This window comes from Petromyzon marinus, unplaced genomic scaffold, assembly GCF_048934315.1.
Source record: "Petromyzon marinus isolate PM22_M1 ecotype Great Lakes invasive population unplaced genomic scaffold, UKy_Petmar_22M1.pri1.0 PM_Scaffold_415, whole genome shotgun sequence".
NCBI classification, from domain to species: Eukaryota; Metazoa; Chordata; class Hyperoartia; order Petromyzontiformes; family Petromyzontidae; genus Petromyzon; species Petromyzon marinus.
Window position 1 is genome coordinate 59,578 of NW_027423408.1, and position 26,405 is coordinate 85,982.

Sequence of the window (26,405 nt, forward strand, 5' to 3'; positions counted from 1 at the left end):
TTCGTGGGTGGAGTAGTGGGTGGAGTTGGTGGGTGGAGTAGTGGGTGGAGTTGGTGGGTGGAGTAGTGGGTGGAGTTGGTGGGTGGTGTAGTGGGTGGAGTAGTGGTTTGGTGGGTGGAGTTGGTGGGTGGAGTTGGTGGGTGGGTTGGTGGAGTAGTGGGTGGAGTTGGTTGTTGGAGTAGTGGGTGGAGTAGTGCGTGGAATAGTGGGCGGCGTTGGTAGGTGGAGTAGTGGGTGGAGTAGTGTCTTTGTGGGATGGATTTGGTGGGTGGAGTAGTGGGTGGAGTAGTGTCTTGGTGGGTGGAGTTGGTGGGTGGAGTACTGGGTGGAGTACTGGGTGGAGTAGTGGCTTGGTGGGTGGAGTAGTGGGTGGAGTAGTGGGTGGGTGGAGTAGTGGGTGAAGTTGGTGGAGTAGTGTTTTGGTGGGTGGAGTTGGTGGGATGGATTTGGTGGGTAGAGTAGTGGGTGGGTGGAGTAGTGGGTGGAGTAGTGGCTTGGTGGGTGGAGTAGTGGGTGGGTGGAGTAGTGGGTGGGTGGAGTAGTGGGTGGAGTAGTGGGTGGGTGGAGTAGTGGGTGAAGTTGGTGGAGTAGTGTCTTGGTGGGTGGAGTTGGTGGGATGGATTTGGTGGGTAGAGTAGTGGGTGGAGTAGTGGGTGGGTGGAGTAGTGGGTGGAGTAGTGGGTGGAGTAGTGGCTTGGTGGGTGGGGTAGTGGGTGGAGTAGTGGGTGGGTGGAGTAGTGGGTGGGTGGAGTAGTGGGTGGAGTAGTGGGTGGGTGGAGTAGTGGGTGGAGTAGTGGCTTGGTGGGTGGGGTAGTGGGTGGAGTAGTGGGTGGGTGGAGTAGTGGGTGGAGTAGTGGGTGGAGTAGTGGGTGGGTGGAGTAGTGGGTGGAGTAGTGGGTGGGTGGAGTAGTGGGTGAAGTTGGTGGAGTAGTGGCTTGGTGGGTGGAGTTGGTGGGATGGATTTGGTGGGTGGAGTAGTGGGTGGAGTAGTGTCTTGGTGGGTGGAGTAGTGGGTGGAGTAGTGGTTGGAGTAGTGGATTGGTGGGTGGAGTAGTGGGTGGAGTAGTGGGTGGGTGGAGTAGTGGGTGGAGTAGTGTCTTGGTGGGTGGAGTAGTGGGTGGAGTAGTGGGTGGGTGGAGTAGTGGGTGAAGTAGTGGGTGGAGTAGTGGGTGGGTGGAGTAGTGGGTGAAGTTGGTGGAGTAGTGGGTGGAGTAGTGGGTGGAGTAGTGGGTGGGTGGAGTAGTGGGTGGAGTAGTGGGTGGGTGGAGTAGTGGGTGAAGTTGGTGGAGTAGTGTCTTGGTGGGTGGAGTTGGTGGGATGGATTTGTTGGGTAGAGTAGTGGGTGGAGTAGTGGGTGGGTGGAGTAGTGGGTGGAGTAGTGGGTGGAATAGTGGCTTGGTGGGTGGAGTAGTGGGTGGAGTAGTGGGTGGAGTAGTGGGTGGGTGGAGTAGTGGGTAGAGTAGTGGGTGGAGTAGTGGGTGGGTGGAGTAGTGGGTGGAGTAGTGGGTGGGTGGAGTAGTGGGTGAAGTTGGTGGAGTAGTGGCTTGGTGGGTGGAGTTGGTGGGATGGATTTGGTGGGTGGAGTAGTGGGTGGAGTAGTGTCTTGGTGGGTGGAGTAGTGGGTGGAGTAGTAGGTGGAGTAGTGGGTGGAGTAGTGGGTGGAGTAGTGGGTGGGTGGAGTAGTGGGTGGGTGGAGTAGTGGGTGAAGTTGGTGGATTAGTCGCTTGGTGGGTGGAGTTTGTGGGATGGAGTTGGTGGGTGGAGTAGTGGGTGGAGTAGTGGGTGGGTAACTTCCCCTATCTGACAGCGACAGTCAGAGGCCTGCGTCATGGCGATGTCTGCGAGTTGCTGCCACGAACTTCTCAGCCTCCTGCTGCTGGTAACATCATCATCAGCATCATCATCATCACAACATCACATCATCATCATCAACATCATCAGCATCATCATCATCAGCATCATCATCAGCATCAACATCATCATCATCACATCATCATCATCAACATCATCAACATCATCATCAACATCATCATCAACATCATCATCATCAACAACATCATCATCATCAACATCATCAACATCATCATCACATCATCATCATTATCATCACAACATCATCATCATATCATCATCAACATCATCATCATATCATCATCATCATCATTACATCATCATCATCACATCATCATCATATCATCATCAACATCATCATCATCACTACATTACATCATCAGCATCATCATCATCACATCATCAACATCATCATCATCACATCATCATCATCATCACAACATCAACATCATCATCAGCATCATCATCACAACATCAACATCATCATCAGCATCATCATCAGCATCATCACATCATCAGCATCATCATCAACATCATCAACATCATCATCATCATCATCATCACATCATCATCAGCATCATCATCATCATTACATCATCATCATTACATCATCAACATCATCATCATTACATCATCATCAACATCATCATCAGCATCATCATCATCATCACATCATCATCAGCATCATCATCACATCATCATCATTACATCATCATCATTACATCATCATTACATCATCAACATCATCATCATTACATCATCATCATCAACATCATCAACATCACATCATCACATCATCATCACATCATCATCATCACATCATCATCAACATCATCATCAGCATCATCATCATTACATCATCATCAGCATCATCATCAGCATCACATCATCATTACACCATCATCATCACATCATCATCACGTCATCATCAACATCATCATCAGCATCATTACATCATCATCAGCATCATCATCACATCATCATCATCAACATCATTATCATCAACATCATCATCATCATCAACATCATCATCAACATCATCATTACCATCATCATCAGCATCATCATCATCACGTCATCATCAACATCATCATCAGCATCATTATATCATCATCAGCATCACATCATCATATCATCATCATCATCACATCATCATCAGCAGCATCATCATCACATCATCATCATCAGCATCATCATCATCACAACATCACATCATCATCACATCATCATCACATCATCATCAACATCATCATCATCACATCATCATCAACATCATCAGCATCATCATCATCAACATTATCATCAGCATCAGCATCATCATCAGCATCGTCATAATCATCATCAGCATCATCATCAGCATCATAATCACATCATCATCAGCATCATCAACATCATCATCATCAGCATCATCAACATCATCAACATCATCATTACCATCATCATCAGCATCATCATCACGTCATCATCATCAGCATCATCATCATCATTACATCATTATCAGCATCATCAACATCATCATCAGCATCATCACATCATCACATCATCATCAGCATCATCATCACATCAGCATCATCATCATCACATCATCAACATCATCATCAGCATCATCATCATTATCATCATCACGTCATCATCAACATCATCATCAGCATCATCATCACGTCATCATCAACATCATCATCAGCATCATCAACATCATCATCATTACATCATCACATCATCATCAACATCATCATCATTACATCATCATCAGCATCACATTATCATCATCATCACATCAACATCATCATCATCATTACATCATCATCAGCATCACATCATCATCACATCATCATCAGCATCACATCAACATCATCATCATCAACATCATCAACATCATCATCAGCAGCATCATCATCACATCATCACCATCATCAACATCATCATCAGCATCATCATCATTACATCATCACATCAGCATCATCATCACGTCATCATCATCATCACATCATCAACATCATCATCAGCATCATCATCACGTCATCATCATCAACATCATCATCAACATCATCACGTCATCATCATCATCACATCATCATCATCATAAATATCATCATCATTAACATCATCATCAACATCATCATCATCACATCATCAACATCATCATGACATCATCATCAACATATTCAACATCATCATCACATCATCAACATCATCATCAGCATCATCAACATCATCATCAACATCATCATCAACATCATCAACATCATCAGCATCATCAACATCATCACATCATCATCATCTGCATCATCATCACATCATCATCAACATCATCATCAACATCATCACATCATCAACATCATCATCAACAACATCATCATCATCAACATCATCACATCATCAACATCATCATCAGCAGCATCATCAACATCATCATCATCAACATCACCATCATCATCAACATCATCATCATCACATCAGCATCATCATCATCAACATCATCATCAAGATCATCAACATCATCATCATCAACATCATCATCAACATCAGCAGCAGCATCATCAACATCATCATCATCATCAACATCATCATCAGCATCATCAACATCATCAACATCATCATCATCAACAACATCATCAACATCATCATCAGCATCAACATCATCATCAACAACATCATCAACAACATCATCAACATCATCATCAACATCATCATCATCACATCATAATCACATCATCATCATCAACATCATCATCATCAACATCATCATCATCAACATCATCATCAACATCATCATCAACATCATCATCACATCATCATCACATCATCATCAACATCATCATCAACATCATCATCATCACATCATCAACATCATCATCATCACATCATCATCATCAACATCATCATAATCAACATCACATCATCACATCATCAACATCATCATCAACATCATCAACCTCACATCATCATCACATCATCAACATCATCATCATCAACATCATTAACATCATCACCATCATCATCATCACATCATCATCAACATCATCATCATCCTCAATATCATCACATCATCATCATCATCACATCATCACATCATCATCATCAACATCATCATAATCAACATCACATCACCATCATCACATCATCAACATCATCAACATCATCAACAAATCATCATCATCATCACATCATCAACATCATCATCAACATCAACATCATCAACATCATCATCACATCATCAACATCATCATCACATCATCATCATCACATCATCATCATCAACATCATCAACATCACATCATCAACATCATCATCAACATCATCAACATCGATTTAAAGCTTTCGTGACTGCAAGGATTCATCATCTTTTTTGGTTCTTTCGGTAAAGTCACATAGAATGAGAATAAAATAATAAATTGATAAAATAAAATAACACAATAATATTCTCACGACGTTTCGGCCACAACACAAGCGGCCTTCATCAGGTGAAGGGACGAGACTGTCTGGTAGGACAGCGCTGGAGTGAAAGAGCCACGTTCAGATCACGGCCTTTAAGCTGTGTGAGAGGAAACAAAGCGCCTTGACAAAGGAATTAGCATATAATTTAGCATTGAAATGGCTGAGTGATTAGCTTGTGACTGGTCACAGAAATAGCTATGTTAAAGTTAAAGCCTACACATCCACAGAGGCACCCCTTGACAAAGGAATTAGCATAGAATTTAGCATTGAAATAGCTAAGTTAAAGCATACACACCTGCAGAGGCACCCCTTGACAAAGGAATTAGCATAGGATTTAGCATTGAAATGGCTGAGTGATTAGCTTGTGACTGGTCACAGAAATAGCTATGTTAAAGTCAGAGCATACACATTCACCGAGGCACCTAGTACAAATCAAACAGGAGAATTTAGCATTGAAATAACTAGGCGAATTTAGCATTGAAATAACTGAGTGATTAGCTTGTGACTGGTCACAGAAATGGCTATGTTGAAGTCAAGGCCTACACATCTGAGCTATTCACAGTAACTGGGTATACAATACAATATATAATGAATACTATATAGTGAACCAATAAAAAAATAAAATATAAATTACCTTAATGTTATCAATAAACTCTATATTCTCCAATCAGCTAAGCTACCAACAATAAGTCGTTATATATCACAGTGCTATATGGCGAAAAAATGGGTGAATAGCTCAGATGTGTAGGCCTTGACTTCAACATAGCCATTTCTGTGACCAGTCACTAGCTAATCACTCAGTTATTTCAACGCTAAAGTCGCCTAGTTATTTCAATGCTAAATTCTCCTGTTTGATTTGTACTAGGTGCCTCTGTGGATGTGTATGCTCTGACTTTAACAGAGCTATTTCTGCGACCAGTTCCAAGCTAATCACTCAGCTATTTCAATGCTAAATTCTCCTGTTTGATTTGTACTAGGTGCCTCTGTGGATGTGTAGGCTTTGACTTTCACATAGCCATTTCTGTGACCAGTCACAAGCTAATCACTCAGCTATTTCAATGCTACATTCTATGCTAATTCCTTTGTCAAGGGGTGCCTCTGCGGATGTGTATGCTTTAACTTAGCTATTTCAATGCTAAATTCTATGCTAATTCCTTTGTCAAGGGGTGCCTCTACGGATGTGTATGCTTTAACTTTAACATAGCCTTTCTGTGACCAGTCACAAGCTAATCACTCAGCCATTTCAATGCTAAATTATATGCTAATTCCTTTGTCAAGGCGCTTTGTTTCCTCTCACACAGCTTAAAAAGTCGTGATCTGAACGTGGCTCTTTCACTCCAGCGCTGTCCTACCAGACAGTCTCGTCCCTTCACCTGATGAAGGCCGCTTGTGTTGTGGCCGAAACGTCGTGAGAATATTATTGTGTTATTTTATTTTATCAATTTATTATTTTATTATCATTCTACGTGACTTTACCGAAAGCACCAAAGAAGATCATCAACATCATTAACATCAACACCACCATCACCACCAGCAACTCCACCACCATCACCGCCAACACCATCACCAACACCACCATCATCACCCTAACCACCACCATCACCACCACCATCATCCCCACCAACATCATCACCACCGCTATCACCCTAACCACCATCATCATCACCAACACCATCACCCACACCACCAATACCCTAACCGCCATCATCACCACCATCACCATCATCATCACCAACACAACACCATCATAACCAACACCACCATCACCCACACCACCACCATCACCACCACCATCATCATCACCAACACCACCATCACCACCATCACCACCATCATCACCAACACCACCATCACCACCACCATCATCATCACCAACACCACCACCATCACCACCACCATCATCACCACCATCACCACCATCACCACCATCATCACCAACACCACCATCACCACCACCGTCATCATCACCAACACCTCCATCACCACCATCATCACCAACACCACCATCATCACCATCATCACCCTAACCACTACGATCACCACCACCACCATCATCACCAACACCATCATCACCACCGTCATCACCTTAACCACCATCATAATCACCAACACCACCACCATCACCCACACCACCAATACCCTAACCGCCATCATCAGCACCATCACCACCATCACCATCATCATCACCAACACAACACCATCATAACCAACACCACCATCACCCACACCACCACCATCACCACCACCATCATCATCACCAACACCACCACCATCACCACCATCATCACCAACACCACCATCACCACCACCGTCATCATCACCAACACCTCCATCACCACCATCATCACAAACACCAACATCACCATCACTCACACCATCACCACCACCATCAGCACCACCAAAACCACCATCACCCACACCACCATCACCCTAATCACCATCATCATCACCACCACCATCACCACCATCACCCAAACCACCATTATCATCACCACCGTCATCACCATAACCACGACCATCATCACCAACACCAACATCACCATCATCATCAACAACACCACCATCATAACCACCAACACCACCATTATCACCACCATCAACCTAACCACCACCATCACCAACACCATCATCACCACGACCATCATCACCCACACCACCATCACCCTAACCACCATTATCAGCATCATCATCATCACCAACACAACCACCATCATAACCACCAACACCACCATCATCACCACCATCATAACCCAAACCACCATTGCCATCACCACCATCACCATCATAATCAACAACACCACCACCATCATAACCACCAACACCACCATCATCACCACCACCATCACCACCATCATCACCCTAACCACCACCATCATCACCAACACCATCATTATCACCACCATCATCACCCTAACCACCATCACCCTAACCACCACCATCATCACCAACACAACCACCATCATCACCACCATCATCACCACCACCACCATCACCACCACCACCATCACCACCACCACCACCATCACCACCACCACCACCATCACCACCACCACCACCACCATCATCACCACCACCACCATCACCACCACCACCATCACCACCACCATCACCACCATCACCACCACCATCACCACCACCACCACCACCATCACCACCACCACCATCACCACCATCACCACCACCATCACCACCACCACCATCACCACCACCATCACCACCATCACCACCACCATCACCACCACCACCATCACCACCAGCATCACCACCACCATCACCACCACCACCACCATCACCACCACCATCACCACCACCATCATCACCACCACCAGACTGACTTCCTTTCACGTGTCCGGGAAGTGAAAGTTTCAGTCTGAGCGGGTGGCTGGGTGTGCGGTAAACATCGCCAGCACTGTGAGAGAGACAAAGGCGGCCGGGCGTGGTGGTTGTGGTGGTGGTGGTGGTTGTGGTAGTGGTGGTTGTGGTGGTGGTTGTGGTGGTTGTGGTGGTGGTTGTGGTGGTGGTTGTGGCGGTTGTAGTGGTGGTGGTTGTGGTGGTGGTGGTTGTGATTGTGGTGGTGGTTGTGGTGGTGGTTGTGGTGGTGGTTGTGGTGGTGGTTGTGGTGGTGGTTGTGATGGTTGTGGTGGTGCTGGTGGCCACCCACCCCCTCTGTGTGTGCCACAGTGCCCCCAGTAGCCTTCATAGACGCTGCTGCTGGTGCTACTAACACAGCACTTGCCCCTACAGCCCTGCTAGAGGCTACACGGGGGAGCTTTGTCTGTGTGTAACAGCACTTGCCCCTACAGCCCTGCTAGAGGCTACACGGGGGAGCTTTGTCTGTGTGTGTGTAACAGCACTTGCCCCGACAGCCTGCTAGAGGCTACACGGGGGAGCTTTGTCTGTGTGTGTAACAGCACTTGCCCATACAGCCTGCTAGAGGCTACCTGGGGGACCTTTGTCTGTGTAGCAGCACTTGCCCCTACAGCCTGCTAGAGGCTACCTGGGGGAGCTTTGTCTGTGTGTGTGTGTAACAGCACTTGCCCCTACAGCCTGCCAGAGGCTACCTGGGGGAGCTTTGTCGTTGTAAGTAGATGAGTGAGTGAGTGAGTGACTAAGTAAGTGAGTGACTGAGTGAGTGACTGAGTGAGTAAGTGACTGAGTGAGTTAGTGAGTGACTGAGTGAGTGGCTGACTGACTGAGTGAGTGACTGCGTGAGTGACTGAGTGGGTGACTGAGTGACTGAGTGAGTGACTGAGTGAGTAAGTGAGTGAGTGACTGAGTGAGTGACTGAGTGAGTGGGTAAGTGACTGAATGAGTGACTGAGTGAGTGACTGAGTGAGTGGGTGAGTGAGTGAGTGACTGAGTGAGTGACTGAGTGAGTAAGTGACTGAGTGAGTGAGTGAGAGACTGACTTAGTGAGTGAGTGACTGAGTGAGTGAATAACTGAGTGAGTGAGTCACTAAGTGAGTGGGTGAGTGAGTGATTGAGTGAGTGAGTGACTGAGTGAGTGAGTGAGTGACTGAGTGAGTGACTGAGTAAGTGAGTGAGTGACTGAGTGAGTGAGTGATTGAGTGAGTGACTGACTGACTGATTGACTGAGTGAGTGACTGAGTGACTGAGTGAGTGACTGAGTGAGTGATTGACTGATTGAGTGCGTTAGTGACTGACTGACTGAGTGAGTGGGTGAGTGACTGAGAGAGTGACTGACTGACTGAGTGAGTGGGGGAGTGAGTGACTGACTGAATGACTGAGTGAGTGAGTGAATGAGTGATTGAGTGAGTGACTAACTGACTGATTGACTGAGTGTGTGACGGAGTGACTGACTGACTGAGTGAGTGACTGAGTGAGTGAGTGAGTGACTGAGTGACTGACTGACTGAGTGACTGAGTGAGTGAGTGACTGAGTGAGTGAATGACTGACTGAGTGAGTGACTGAGTGAGTGACTGAGCGAGTGAGTGAGTGAGTTACTGAGTGAATGAGTGACTGGATGACTGAGTGAGTGACTGAGTGAGTGAGTGACTGAGTGACTGACTGAGTGAGTGAGTGACTGAGTGAGTGAGTGACTGAGTGAGTTACTGAGTGAGTGACTGAGTGAGTGACTGAGTGACAGAGTGAGTGACTGACTGAGTGACTGAGTGAGTGATTGACTGAGTGAGTGCGTAAGTGACTGACTGACTGAGTGAGTGGTTGAGTGGCTGAGTGAGTGACTGACTGACTGACTGATTGACTTCGTGACTAACTGAGTGACTGACTGACTGAGTGACTGATTGAGTGACTGAGTGAGTGAGTGACTGAGTGAGTGACTGACTGAGTGAGTGACTGACTGAGTGATTGAGTGAGTGTCTGAGTGAGTGACTGAGTGAGTGACTGACTGAGTGACTGAGTGAGTGAGTGACTGAGTTAGTGACTGACTGAGTGAGTGACTGAGTGAGTGAGTGAAAGAGTGAGTAACTGAGTGAGTGAGTGACTGAGTGACTGAGTGAGTGACTGACTGACTGAGTGAGTGACTGAGTGAGTGACTGACTGGCTGAGTGACTGACAGAGTGACTGAGTGAGTGAGTGAAAGAGTGAGTGATTGAGTGAGTGAGTGACTGAGTGACTGAGTGAGTAACTGACTGACTGAGTGAGTGACTGAGTGAGTGAGTGAGTGACTGAGTGACTGACTGAGTGAGTGAGTGAATGAGTGACTGAGTGAGTGACTGACTGAGTGAGTTACTGACTGAGTGAATGAGTGAGTGACTGACTGAGTGACTGAGTGAGTGAGTGTATGAGTGAGGGAGTGACTGAGTGAGTGAGTGAATGAGTAAGTGACTGAGTGACTGAGTGAGTGACTGACTGAGTGAGTAACTGATTGACTGACTGAGTGAGTGAGTGACTGAGTGAGTGAGTGAATGAGTGACTGACTGAGTGAGTGAGTGTATGAGTGAGGGAGTGACTGAGTGAGTGAGTGGGTGATTGAGTGAATAAGTGACTGAGTGAGTGAGTTACTGAGTGAGTGAGTGACTGAGTGACTGAGGGAGTGACTGAGTGACTGAGTGACTGACTGAGTGAGTGAGTGACTGACTGAGTGACTGAATGAGTGACTGAGTGAGTGAGTTACTGAGTGAGTGACTGACTGAGTGACTGAGTGAGTGAGTGTATGAGTGAGTGAAATACTGAGTGAGTGAGTGACTGAGGGAGTGACTGAGTGACTGAGTGAGTGACTGAGTGACTGACTGAGTGACTGACTGAGTGACTGAGTGACTGACTGAGTGACTGTGTGAGTGACTGACTGACTGAGTGACTGACTGACTGAGTGACTGACTGAGTGAGTGACTGACTGAGTGACTAACTGAGTGGGTGACTGAGTGAGTGACTGACTGAGTGAGTGACTGACTGAGTGAGTGACTGAGTGACTGACTGATTGAGTGACTGACTGAGTGACTGACTGACTGAGTGACTGAGTGAGTGACTGACTGAGTGACTGACTGACTGAGTGAGTGACTGAGTGACTGACTGAGTGACTGACTGATTGACTGAGTGAATAACTGAGTGACTGACTGACTGAGTGACTGACTGAGTGAGTGACTGTATGAGTGACTGTGTGAGTGACTGACTGACTGAGTGACTAACTGACTGAGTGAGTGACTGACTGAGTGACTGAGTGAGTAAGTGTATGAGTGACTGACTGAGTGAGTGAGTGACTGACTGACTGAGTGACTGACTGAGTGACTGACTGATTAACTGACTGAGTGACTGACTGAGTGACTGACTGAGTGACTGACTGAGTGCCTGAGTGAGTGACTGACTGAGTGACTATGTGTGTGTCTAGGCAGCCTGGCTGGCTGTCAATGTCTACCTGTTCACCAGCTCCTTCCAACACTTCAAATACCACGAAGCATTTGTCTACTCACGAGTTCTTGTCGGGGTGAGTCCATCACCAAAATCACCAACAACACCATCATCATCACCAACAACATCACCAACATCACTACCATCATCACTAACATCACCAACATCACCATCATCATCAACAACATCATCATCATCACCAACATCACCAACAACATCACTAACATCATCACCATCAACATCACCAACATCACCAACAACATTACCAACATCACTACCATCATCACTAACATCACTAACATCACCAACATCACCACTATCACTAACATCACTAACATCACCAACAACATCACCATCAACATCACCAACATCACTAACATCACCACCATCACTAATATCATCACCATCAACATCACCAACATCACCAACAACATTACCAACATCACTACCATCATCACTAACATCACTAACATCACCAACATCACCAACAACATTACCAACATCATCACCAACACCACCAACAACATCACCATCAACACCATCATCACCAACATCACCAACACCATCACCAACATCACCAACATCACCAACATCACCAACATCACCAACAACATCACCATCATCACTAACATCACTAACATCACCATCATCACTAACATCACCATCATCACTAACATCACTAACATCATCACTAACATCACCACCACCACAATCACCATCATCACCAACATCACCATCATCATCACCAACATCACCAACAACATCAACAACATCACCATCATCATCACTAACATCACCATCACCAACAACATCACCATCATCATCACTAACATCACCATCACCAACATCACCAACATCACTAACATCACCAACAACATCACCATCATCATCACTAACATCACCATCACCAACATCACCAACATCACTAACATCACCAACATCACTAATATCACCACCATCACTAACATCACTAACATCACCATCATCACCAACATCACCAACATCACCAACAACATCACCATCAACATCACCAACATCGCCAACATCACTAACATCACCATCATCACTAACATCACCACCATCACCAACATCACCATCATCACTAACATCACTAACATCACCAACATCACCACCATCACTACCATCATCACTAACATCACCACCATCACCAACATCACCACCATCACTAACATCACCATCATCACCATCATCATCAATATCACCATCACTAACATCACCATCACCAACATCACCAACATCACCACCATCACTAACATCACCAACATCACCAACATCACCACCATCACTACCATCATCACTAACATCACCACCATCACCAACATCACCACCATCACTAACATCACCATCATCACCATCATCATCAATATCACCATCACTAACATCACCATCACCAACATCACCAACATCACCACCATCACTAACATCACCAACATCACCAACAACATTACCATCATCATCATCACCATCATCATCAACATCACCATCATCACCATCAACATCACCAACATCACCATCATCATCACCATCATCATCACCATCACCACCATCACTACCAACATCACAACCAACATCACTAACATCACCATCATCACCAACATCACCAACAAGATCACTAACATCATCATCATCACCATAAACATCACCACCAACATCACCATCATCACCAGCAACATCACCAACATCACTAACATCACTAACATAACCATCATCACTAACATCACCATCATCACCATCAACATCATCACCACCAACATCACTACCATAATCACTAACATCACCATCATCATCAACATCACTAACATCACCATCATCACCACCATCACTAACATCACCAACATCACCAACAACATTACCATCATCATCAACATCACTAACATCACCACCATCACTAACATCACTAACATCACCATCATTACCATCATCACCATCACCACCATCACTACCAACATCACCACCAACATCACTAACATCACTATCATCACCAACATCACCAACAACATCACTAACATCATCATCATCACCATCAACATCACCACCAACATCACCATCATCACCAGCAACATCACCAACATCACTAACATCACTAACATAACCATCATCACTAACACAACCAACATCACCATCATCACCAGCAACATCACCACCAACATCACTAACATCACCAACATCACCATCATCACCACCATCAACATCACCACCAACATCACTAACATCACTAACATCACCACCACCAACATCACCATCATCATCAACATCACCAGCAACATCACTAACATCAACATCATCACCAGCAACATCACCAACATCACCACCAACATCACCACCACCATCACCATCATCACCACCACCACCACCAACATCACTAACATCACCACCATCACCACCATCACCACCACTACCACCATCACCACCACTACCATCACCACCACCACCATCACCACCATCACCACCACCACCATCACCATCACCACCATCACCACCACCATCACCACCATCACCACCACCATCACCACCACCATCACCACCACCATCACCACCACCACCATCACCACCATCACCACCACCATCACCACCATCACCACCATCACCACCACATCACCACCACCACCATCACCACCACCACCATCACCACCATCACCACCATTACCACCACCACCACCATTACCACCATCACCACCACCACCATCACCACCACCACCATCACCATCACCACCACCATCACCACCATCACCACCACCATCACCATCACCACCACCATCACCACCATCACTACCATCACCACCACCATCACCACCACCATCACCACCACCATCACCACCACCACCATCACCACCACCACCATCACCACCACCATCACCACCATCACCACCACCACCATCACCACCACCATCACCATCACCACCATCACCACCACCATCATCACCAACACCACCATCACCACCATCACCACCATCACCATCACCACCACCATCACCACCACCATCACCACCACCATCACCACCACCATCACCACCACTATCACCACCATCACCACCACCATCACCACCATCACCACCATCACCACCATCACCACCACCATCATCACCAACACCACCATCACCACCACCACCATCACCACAATCACCACCACCATCATCACCACCACCATCACCACCACCATCACCACCACCATCACCACCACCATCACCACCACTATCACCACCATCACCACCATCACCATCACCATCATCACCACCATCACCACCACCACCATCACCACCAACACCACCACCATCACCACCATCACCACCATCACCATCACCACCACCATCACCACCATCACCACCACCACCACCTTCACCACCACCACCATCACCACCATCACCACCATCACCATCATCACCATCACCACCACCACCACCTTCACCACCACCACCATCACCACCACCACCATTACCACCACCACCACCAACACCACCACCACCACGACCATCACCATCACCACCACCATCACCACCATCACCACCACCATCACCATCACCACCACCATCACCACCATCACCACCACCACCATCACCACCATCACCACCATTACCACCACCACCACCACCATTACCACCACCACCATCACCACCACCACCACCATCACCATCACCACCACCATCACCACCATCACCACCACCATCACCACCATCACCATCACCATCACCACCACCATCACCACCACCATCACCACCATCACCATCACCACCACCATCACAACCACCACCACCACCATCACCACCACCACCATCACCACCACCATCACCACCATCACCACCACCACCATCACCACCACCATCACCATCACCACCATCACCACCACCATCACCACCATCACCACGATAACCACCACCATCACCATCACCACCATCACCACCACCATCACCACCACCATCACCACCATCACCACCACCATCACCACCACCACCATCACCACCACCATCACCACCACCATCATCACCACCATCACCACCACCATCACCACCATCACCACCATCATCACCACCACCACCATCACCACCACCATCACCACCATTACCACCACCATCACCACCACCACCATCACCACCACCACCACGACCATCACCATCACCACCACCATCACCACCATCACCACCACCATCACCATCACCACCACCATCACCACCACCATCACCACCATCACCACCATCAACACCACCATCACCACCATCACCACCACCATCATCACCAACACCACCATCACCACCATCACCACCATCACCATCACCACCACCATCACCACCACCATCACCACCACCATCACCACCACCATCACCACCACTATCACCACCATCACCACCACCATCACCACCATCACCACCATCACCACCATCACCACCACCATCATCACCAACACCACCATCACCACCACCACCATCACCACAATCACCACCACCATCATCACCACCACCATCACCACCACCATCACCACCACCATCACCACCACCATCACCACCACCATCACCACCACTATCACCACCATCACCACCACCATCACCACCATCACCATCATCACCACCATCACCACCACCACCATCACCACCAACACCACCACCATCACCACCATCACCACCACCAACGCCATCACCATCATCACCATCACCACCACCACCACCTTCACCACCACCACCATCACCACCATCACCACCATCACCATCATCACCATCACCACCACCACCACCTTCACCACCACCACCACCCCCACCACCACCATCACCATCACCACCATCACCACCACCATCACCACCATCACCATCACCACCACCACCAACACCACCATCACCACCATCACCATCACCACCACCACCACCATCACCACCACCACCACCCCCACCACCACCATCACCACCACCACCACCATCACCACCACCACCATCACCACCACCACCACCATCACCACCACCATCACCACCACTATCACCACCATCACCACCACCATCACCACCATCACCATCATCACCACCATCACCACCACCACCATCACCACCAACACCACCACCATCACCACCATCACCACCACCAACGCCACCATCACCACCATCACCATCATCACCATCACCACCACCACCACCTTCACCACCACCACCATCACCACCATCACCATCACCACCATCACCACCACCATCACCACCATCACCACCACCACCATCACCACCACCACCACCCCCACCACCACCATCACCACCACCACCACCATCACCACCACCACCATCACCACCACCATCATCACCACCACCACCACCACCACCTTCACCACCACCACCATCACCACCACCATCATCACCACCACCACCATCACCACCACCACCATCACCAACATCACCATCACCACCACCACCATCACCACCACCATCACCACCATCACCATCATCACCACCATCACCACCACCATCACCACCACCACCACCAACCCCACCACCACCACCACCACCTTCCGTGGTTGAGCCATCATCCGGCGCGTGCGGTGTGTGTACAGGAGGCGTTGCCCTGGGCAAAGAGCGCTGCACAATGCCTGAACCTCAACTCAGCCCTGCTGATCATCCCAGCCTGCAGGAGGCTCGTGACTCACACGCGAGACCTGGTGAGGATCTCACCACACACTCACCAATTCACTCACCAACCCACTCACTCAACCACTCAACCACTCAATCAACCACTCACTCACCCACTCACTCACTCAACAACTCACTCACTCACTCAGTCACTCACTCACTCACCCACTCACTCACCCACTCACTCACCCACTTAATCACTCACCCACTCACTCACTCAACCACTCAACTCAGCCCTGCTGATCATCCCAGCTTGCAGGAGGCTCGTGACTCACACGCGAGACCTGGTGAGGATCTCACCACACACTCACCAATACACTCACCAACCCACTCACTCAACCACTTACTCACTCACTCAGCCACTCACTCACTCACTCAGTCACTCAACCACTCACCCACTCACTCACCCACTCACTCACTCAGTCACTCAACCACTCATTCACTCACTCAGTCACTCAACCACTCAACCACTCACTCTCCCACTCACTCACTCAACTCAGCCCTGCTGATCATCCCAGCCTGCAGGAGGCTCGTGACTCACACGCGAGAACCTGGTGAGGATCTCACCACACACTCACCAATACACTCACTCACTCACTCAGCCACTCACTCAACCACTCACTCACCCACTTACTCACTCAACCACTCAGTCAACCACTCACTCACTCACTCACCCACTCAACTCAGCCCTGCTGATGATCCCAGCCTGCAGGAGGCTCGTGACTCACACGCGAGACCTGGTGAGGATCTCACCACACACTCACCAACCCACTCACTCACACACTCACCAATCCACTCACTCACTCACTCACCCACTCAACTCAGCCCTGCTGATGATCCCAGGCTGCAGGAGGCTCGTGACTCACACGCGAGACCTGGTGACGATCTCACCACACACTCACCAACCCACACACCAACCCACTCACTCACACACTCACTCACTCACCCAAACACTCACTCACCTACCACCCACCCACTCACTCACCCATTCACTCACTCACCCACTCACCTACCCACCCACCCACTCACTCACCCACTCACTTACTCACCCACCCACTCACTCACTCACCCACCCACTCACTCACTCACTCACCCACTCACTCACTCACCCACTCACTCACTCACTCACCCACTCACTCACTCACCCACCAACCCACTCACTCACCCACTCACTCACTCACTTACTCACCCACTCACTCACTCACCCACTCAACTCAGCCCTGCTGATCATCCCAGCCTGCAGGAGGCTCGTGACTCACACGCGAGACCTGGTGAGGATCTCACCACACACTCACCAACCCACTCACTCACACACTCACCAACCCACTCATTCACACACTCACCAATCCACTCACTCAACCACTTACTCACTCACTCAACCACTCACTCAACCACTCACTCACTCAGTCACTCACTCACTCACTCACCCACTCACTCAACCACTCACTCACTCAACCACTCACTCAATCACTCACTCACTCACTCACCCACTCACTCACCCACTTACTCACTCACTCAACCACTCACTGAACCACTCACTCACTCAACCACTCACTCACTCACTCAACCACTCACTCACCCACCCACACACTCACCCACTCACTCACCCACTCACTCAGTCACTCAACCACTTACTCACTCACTCACCCACCCACTCACTCACCCACCCACCCACCCACTCAACCACTCACTCACCCACTCACTCACTCACCCACCCACCCACCCACTCACTCACCCACCCACCCACCCACTCAACCACTCACTCACCAACTCACCCACCCACTCACTCACTCACCCACTCACTCACCCACCCACTCACCTACTCTCTCACCCACCCACACACTCACCCACTCACTCACTCACCCACTCACTCACTCACCCACCCACCCACTCACCCACTCACCCACTCACTCACCCACCCACACACTCACCCACTCACTCACCCACTCACCCACCCACTCACCCACTCACCCACTCACTCACCCACCCACACACTCATCCACTCACTCACTCCGGGTCCTATCCATTACAGTGTGGATTCCGAGTCATACAGAGGCAACTGGACAAGAGCATCAGTTTTCACATGCTGGTGGCTTACGCTATCGTCTTATTCACAGGTGAGTAGATGGGTAGAACGGCTGTGGCCCATTACCTGATTCACATATGTCTGTGGGTGAGTGAGTGGGTGGGTGAGTGAGTGAGTGGGTGAGTGAGTGGGTGAGTGAGTGGGTGGGTGGGTGGAGTGAGTGGGTGGGTGAGTGTGTGGGTGAGTGAGTGGGTGAGTGGGTTAGTGGGTGAGTGAGTGGGTGTGTGAGTGAGTGAGTGGGTGGGTGAGTGGGTGAGTGAGTGGGTGAGTGGGTGAGTGGGTGAGTGAGTGAGTGGGTGGGTGAGTGGGTGAGTGAGTGAGTGGGTGAGTGGGTGGGTGGGTGAGTGAGTGGGTGAGTGAATGGATGAGTGAGTGAGTGGGTGGGTGAGTGGGTGAGTGCGTGAGTGAGTGATTGAATGGGTGGGTGGGTGGGTGGGTGGATGAGTGAGTGAGTGGGTGGGTGAGTGAGTGGGTGAGTGGGTGAGTGAGTGGGTGGTTAAGTGAGTGGGTGAGTGAGTGAGTGGGTGGGTGGGTGAGTGAGTGAGTGAGTGGGTGAGTGAGTGAGTGAGTGGGTGAGTGAGTGGGTGAGTGAGTGAGTGGGTGAGTGAGTGAGTGAGTGGGTGAGTGAGTGATTGAATGGGTGAGTGAGTGAGTGGGTGAGTGAGTGAGTGGGTGAGTAAGTGAGTGAGTGGGTGAGTGAGTGGGTGAGTGAGTGGGTGAGTGAGTGAGTGAGTGGGTGGGTGAGTGAGTGAGTGAGTGGGTGAGTGAGGGGTGAGTGAGTGAGTGAGTGGGTGAGTGAGTGAGTGGGTGAGTGAGTGAGTGGGTGAGTGAGTGAGTGAGTGGGTGAGTGAGTGGGTGAGTGAGTGAGTGAGTGGGTGAGTGAGTGAGTGGGTGAGTGAGTGAGTGGGTGAGTGAGTGAGTGGGTGAGTGAGTGAGTGAGTGGGTGAGTGAGTGAGTGAGTGGGTGAGTGTGAGTGGGTGAGTGAGTGAGTGGGTGAGTGAGTGAGTGAGTGGGTGAGTGAGTGGGTGAGTGAGTGAGTGAGTGAGTGAGTGAGTGAGTGAGTGAGTGAGTGGGTGAGTGAGTGAGTTGGGTGAGTGAGTGAGTGGGTGAGTGAGTGAGTGGGGGTGAGTGAGTGAGTGGGTGAGTGAGTGAGTGGGTGAGTGAGTGAGTGGGTGAGTGAGTGAGTGAGTGGGTGAGTGAGTGAGTGGGTGAGTGAGTGAGTGGGTGAGTGAGTGAGTGGGTGAGTAGCGCAGCAGCGTGGCGCTCACCACTGCACCACCACACCCGACATCCACCACCTCAACCACAACAACCACCCACTCACCCACTCACTCACCCACCCACTCATCCAATCACCCATTCACCCCCCACCCACTCACTCACCCACTCACTCACCCACTCACTCACCCACTCACTCACTCACCCACCCACCTACTCAGCCACCCACTCACCCACTCACTCACCACCCACCCACTCACCCACCCACTCACTCACCCACCCACCCACTCACCCACCCACCTACTCACCCAACCACTCACCCACTCACCCACCCACTCACTCACCCACCCACTCACTCACTCACCCACCCACTCACTCACCCACTCACTCACCCACCCACCCACCCACTCACCCACTCAACCACTCACCCACCCACCCACTCACTCACCCATCCACTCACCCACTCACCCACCTACTCACCCACCCACTCACCCACCCACCCACCCACTCACTCACCCACCCACTCACCCACTCACCCACTCACTCACCCACCTACTCACTCACCCACTCACTCACCCACTCACCTACTCACTCACCCACCTACTCACTCACCCACTCACCCACCCACCCACTCACCCACCCACCCACTCACCCACCCACCCACCCACTCACCCACTCACCCACTCACTCACTCACCCACTCACCTACTCACTCACCCACCTACTCACTCACCTACTCACTCACCCACCTACTCACTCACCCACTCACTCACCCACCCACTCACCCACTCACCCACCCACCCACTCACCCACTCACCACTCACTCACTCACCCACTCACTCACCCACTCACCCACCCACCCACTCACCCATCTACCCCTTGCCCTCCACCAGGTGTGCACGTGACCGGCCACGTGCTTCTGTGGGAGCGATGCTGCTCAGCATGGAGGGAGAACGCCACCCTGAGTCTCGCGCTGTCTCAGCTCGGACAACTCCCCAATGAGACTTACCTCAACCCCGTGAGGGCGAGACACAGGGTGAGTGGGTGAGTGGGTGGGTGGGTGAGTGGGTGGGTGGGTGGGTGAGTGAGTGGGTGAGTGGGTGAGTGGGTGAGTGGTGGGTGGGTGGGTGAGTGAGTGAGTGGGTGAGTGGGTGAGTGGGTGAGTGAGTGGGTGAGTGGGTGGGTGAGTGGGTGGGTGAGTGAGTGGGTGAGTGAGTGAGTGGGTGGGTGGGTGAGTGAGTCGGTGGGTGGGTGAGTGGGTGAGTGGGTGGGTGAGTGGGTGAGTGAGTGAGTGGGTGGGTGGGTGAGTGAGTGGGTGGGTGAGTGGGGGAGTGAGTGGGTGAGTGGTTGAGTGAGTGGGTGGGTGGGTGAGTGGGTGAGTGAGTGGGTGGGTGGGTGAGTGAGTGAGTGGGTGAGTGGGTGGGTGAGTGGGTGGGTGAGTGGGTGGGTGAGTGAGTGAGTGGGTGAGTGGGTGGGTGAGTGGGTGGGTGAGTGGGTGAGTGGGTGGGTGAGTGAGTGAGTGGGTGAGTGGGTGAGTGGGTGGGTGAGTGGGTGGGTGAGTGAGTGAGTGGGTGAGTGGGTGGGTGAGTGAGTGGGTGGGTGAGTGAGTGAGTGGGTGAGTGGGTGGGTGAGTGAGTGGGTGGGTGAGTGAGTGAGTGGGTGGGTGGGTGAGTGAGTGGGTGAGTGGGTGGGTGAGTGGGTGGGTGAGTGGGTGGGTGAGTGAGTGAGTGGGTGAGTGGGTGGGTGAGTGGGTGGGTGAGTGGGTGGGTGGGTGGGTGAGTGAGTGAGTGGGTGAGTGAGTGAGTGGGTGGGTGGGTGGGTGAGTGAGTGGGTGAGTGAGTGAGTGGGTGGGTGAGTGGGTGAGTGAGTGAGTGGGTGAGTGGGTGGGTGAGTGGGTGGGTGAGTGGGTGAGTGAGTGGGTGAGTGAGTAAGTGGGTGAGTGAGTGAGTGGGTGGGTGAGTGGGTGGGTGAGTGAGTGGGTGGGTGGGTGAGTGAGTGAGTGGGTGGGTGAGTGGGTGGGTGAGTGGGTGGGTGAGTGGGTGAGTTAGTGGGTGGGTGAGTGGGTGGGTGGGTGAGTGGGTGGGTGAGTGGGTGGGTGGGTGAGTGAGTGGGTGGGTGAGTGGGTGGGTGAGTGGGTGGGTGAGTGAGTGAGTGGGTGAGTGGGTGGGTGAGTGAGTGGGTGGGTGAGTGAGTGAGTGAGTGGGTGAGTGGGTGGGTGAGTGAGTGGGTGGGTGAGTGAGTGAGTGGGTGGGTGGGTGAGTGAGTGGGTGAGTGGGTGGGTGAGTGGGTGGGTGAGTGAGTGAGTGGGTGAGTGGGTGGGTGAGTGGATGGGTGAGTGGGTGGGTGGGTGGGTGAGTGAGTGAGTGGATGAGTGAGTGAGTGGGTGAGTGGGTGGGTGAGTGGGTGGGTGGGTGAGTGAGTGAGTGGGTGGGTGGGTGGGTGAGTGAGTGGGTGAGTGAGTGAGTGGGTGGGTGAGTGGGTGAGTGAGTGAGTGGGTGGGTGAGTGGGTGGGTGAGTGGGTGGGTGAGTGGGTGAGTGAGTGGGTGAGTGAGTGAGTGGGTGAGTGAGTGAGTGGGTGGGTGAGTGGGTGGGTGAGTGGGTGGGTGGGTGGGTGAGTGAGTGAGTGGGTGGGTGAGTGGGTGGGTGAGTGGGTGGGTGAGTGGGTGAGTTAGTGGGTGGGTGAGTGGGTGGGTGGGTGAGTGGGTGGGTGAGTGGGTGGGTGGGTGAGTGAGTGGGTGGGTGAGTGGGTGGGTGAGTGGGTGGGTGGGTGAGTGGGTGGGTGAGTGGGTGAGTGAGTGAGTGGGTGGGTGAGTGAGTGGGTGGGTGAGTGGGGGAGTGAGTGGGTGAGTGAGTGGTTGAGTGAGTGGATGGGTGGGTGAGTGGGTGAGTGAGTGAGTGGGTGGGTGGGTGAGTGAGTGAGTGGGTGAGTGGGTGGGTGAGTGGGTGGGTGAGTGGGTGGGTGAGTGAGTGAGTGGGTGAGTGGGTGGGTGAGTGGGTGGGTGAGTGGGTGAGTGGGTGGGTGAGTGAGTGAGTGGGTGAGTGGGTGAGTGGGTGGGTGAGTGGGTGGGTGAGTGAGTGAGTGAGTGGGTGAGTGGGTGGGTGAGTGAGTGGGTGGGTGAGTGAGTGAGTGGGTGAGTGGGTGGGTGAGTGAGTGGGTGGGTGAGTGAGTGAGTGGGTGGGTGGGTGAGTGAGTGGGTTGATGGGTGAGTGAGTGACTGAGTGAGTGACTGAGTGAGTGACTGAGTGGGTGACTGAGTGGGTGAGTGAACTGGTGAGTGACTGAGTGACTGAGTGGCTGAGTGAGTGACTGAGTGAGTGACTGAGTGAGTGACTGTGTGACTGAGTGAGTGGGTGAGTGAGTGACTGAGTGGGTGGCTGAGTGAGTGAGTGAGTGACTGAGTGAGTGACTGAGTGGGTGCCTGAGTGACTGAGTGAGTGGCTGAGTGAGTGACTGAGTGAGTGGCTGAGTGAGTGACTGAGTGACTGAGTGAGTGACTGAGTGAGTGACTGAGTGATTGACTGAGTGAGTGACTGAGTGACTGAGTGAGTGGCTGAGTGAGTGACTGAGTGAGTGACTGAGTGAGTGAGTGAATGGGTGAGTGACTGAGTGAGTGGCTGAGTGAGTGACTGAGTGACTGAGTGAGTGGCTGAGTGAGTGACTGAGTGAGTGACTGAGTGAGTGGCTGAGTGAGTGGCTGAGTGAGTGACTGAGTGAGTGGCTGAGTGAGTGACTGAGTGACTGAGTGAGTGACTGAGTGAGTGACTGAGTGATTGACTGAGTGAGTGACTGAGTGACTGATTGAGTGGCTGAGTGAGTGACTGAGTGAGTGACTGAGTGAGTGACTGAGTGAGTGAGTGAATGGGTGAGTGACTGAGTGAGTGAGTGACTGAGTGACTGAGTGGATGAGTGACTGGGTGAGTGATTGAGTGAGTAACTGAGTGAGTTTGTGACTGAGTGACTGAGTGACTGAGTGAGTGACTGAGTGGGTGACTGAGTGAGTGACTGAGTGAGTGGGTGAGTGAACTGGTGAGTGAACTGGTGAGTGAACTGGTGAGTGAACTGGTGAGCAGGGCCCGCTGCGCGCCGTGGTGAGCTCGCTGGCCGGGGTGAGCGGTGTGTTGGGCGTCCTGGCCCTGGTGCTCACCACATCGTCCTCACGGAAGTTGGTGCGGTCCCACGCTCACCTCGCGTTCTACCACGCTCACCGTCTCGCGGGGCCCATTTACTTCCTCACCATCGTCATCCACGGCCTCGGGTGAGCAAACCTCGCTCAGCACACTCACTCAGCCAGACACTTACCCAGACACTCACTCAGTCACTCAGCCACTCACTCACCCAATGACTCAGCCACTCGCTCAGCCACTCACTCAACCAATGACTCAGCCATTCACTCACTCAGCCACTCACTCAGCCACTCACTCACCCAATCACTCAGCCACTCACTCAGTCACTCACTCTCTCAGCCACTCACTCACTCACCCACTCACTCACTCACCCAATCACTCAGCCACTCACTCACTCAGCCACTCACTCAGCCACTCACTCACCCAATCACTCAGCTACTCACTCAGTCACTCACTCACTCAGCCACTCACTCACTCAGCCACTCACTCACTCACCCAATTACTCAGCCACCCAGTCACACACTCACTCAGCCACTCACTCACTCAGCCACTCACTCAACCACTCACTCACTCAGCCACTCACTCACTCAACCACTCACTCAGCCACTCACTCACTCATACACTCACTCACTCAGACACTCACTCAGACACTCACTCACTCAGACACTCACTCAGACACTCTTTCAGACACTCACTCACTCAGATACTCAGTCACTCACTCAACCACTCACTCAGACACTCACTCACTCAGATACTCACTCACTCACTCAGACACTCACTCACTCAGACACTCAATTAGACACTCATTCAGTCACTCACTCACTCAGATACTCAGTCACTCACTCAACCACTCACTCAGACACTCACTCACTCAGATACTCACTCACTCACTCAGACACTCACTCAGACACTCAATTAGACACTCATTCAGTCACTCACTCACTCAGCCACTCATTAACCCAATCACTCAGTCACTCACTCAGTCACTCACTCACTCAGCCACTCACTCACTCAGCCACTCACTCACTCACCCAATCACTCAGCCACTCACTCACTCAACCACTCACTCAGCCACTCACTCAACCAATCACTCAGTCACTCACTCAGTCATTCACTCACTCAGCCACTCACTCACTCAGCCACTCACTCACCCAATCACTCAGCCACTCAGTCACTCACTCACTCAGCCACTCACTCACTCAGCCACTCACTCAGCACTCACTCACCCAATGACTCAGCCACTCA

General features: G+C 50.8%; 1 protein-coding gene across 1 annotated transcript; it reads left to right on the forward strand.

Annotated features, from left to right (window-relative positions):
- The first annotated feature begins 1,767 nt into the window (after positions 1 to 1,767).
- On the forward strand, positions 1,768 to 25,316 carry LOC142923315 (NADPH oxidase 3-like). The gene is made up of 6 exons (XM_076064379.1): positions 1,768 to 1,879; positions 12,098 to 12,193; positions 17,657 to 17,761; positions 19,765 to 19,849; positions 21,929 to 22,071; positions 25,107 to 25,316. The coding sequence occupies exons 1-6, from the start codon at positions 1,829 to 1,831 to the stop codon at positions 25,293 to 25,295; spliced, it is 669 nt and encodes a 222-aa protein (XP_075920494.1). The 5' UTR covers positions 1,768 to 1,828; the 3' UTR covers positions 25,296 to 25,316.
- Positions 25,317 to 26,405: the final 1,089 nt, after the last annotated feature.

Bases quoted from the DNA above. Each gene is read 5' to 3' on its own strand.
- LOC142923315 (XM_076064379.1), top strand. From the start codon at position 1,829: ATGGCGATGTCTGCGAGTTGCTGCCACGAACTTCTCAGCCTCCTGCTG. The intron at 19,850-21,928 runs GTGAGTAGATGG...GCCCTCCACCAG, and splicing joins CGCTATCGTCTTATTCACAG to GTGTGCACGTGACCGGCCAC. The intron at 22,072-25,106 runs GTGAGTGGGTGA...ACTGGTGAGCAG, and splicing joins CCGTGAGGGCGAGACACAGG to GGCCCGCTGCGCGCCGTGGT.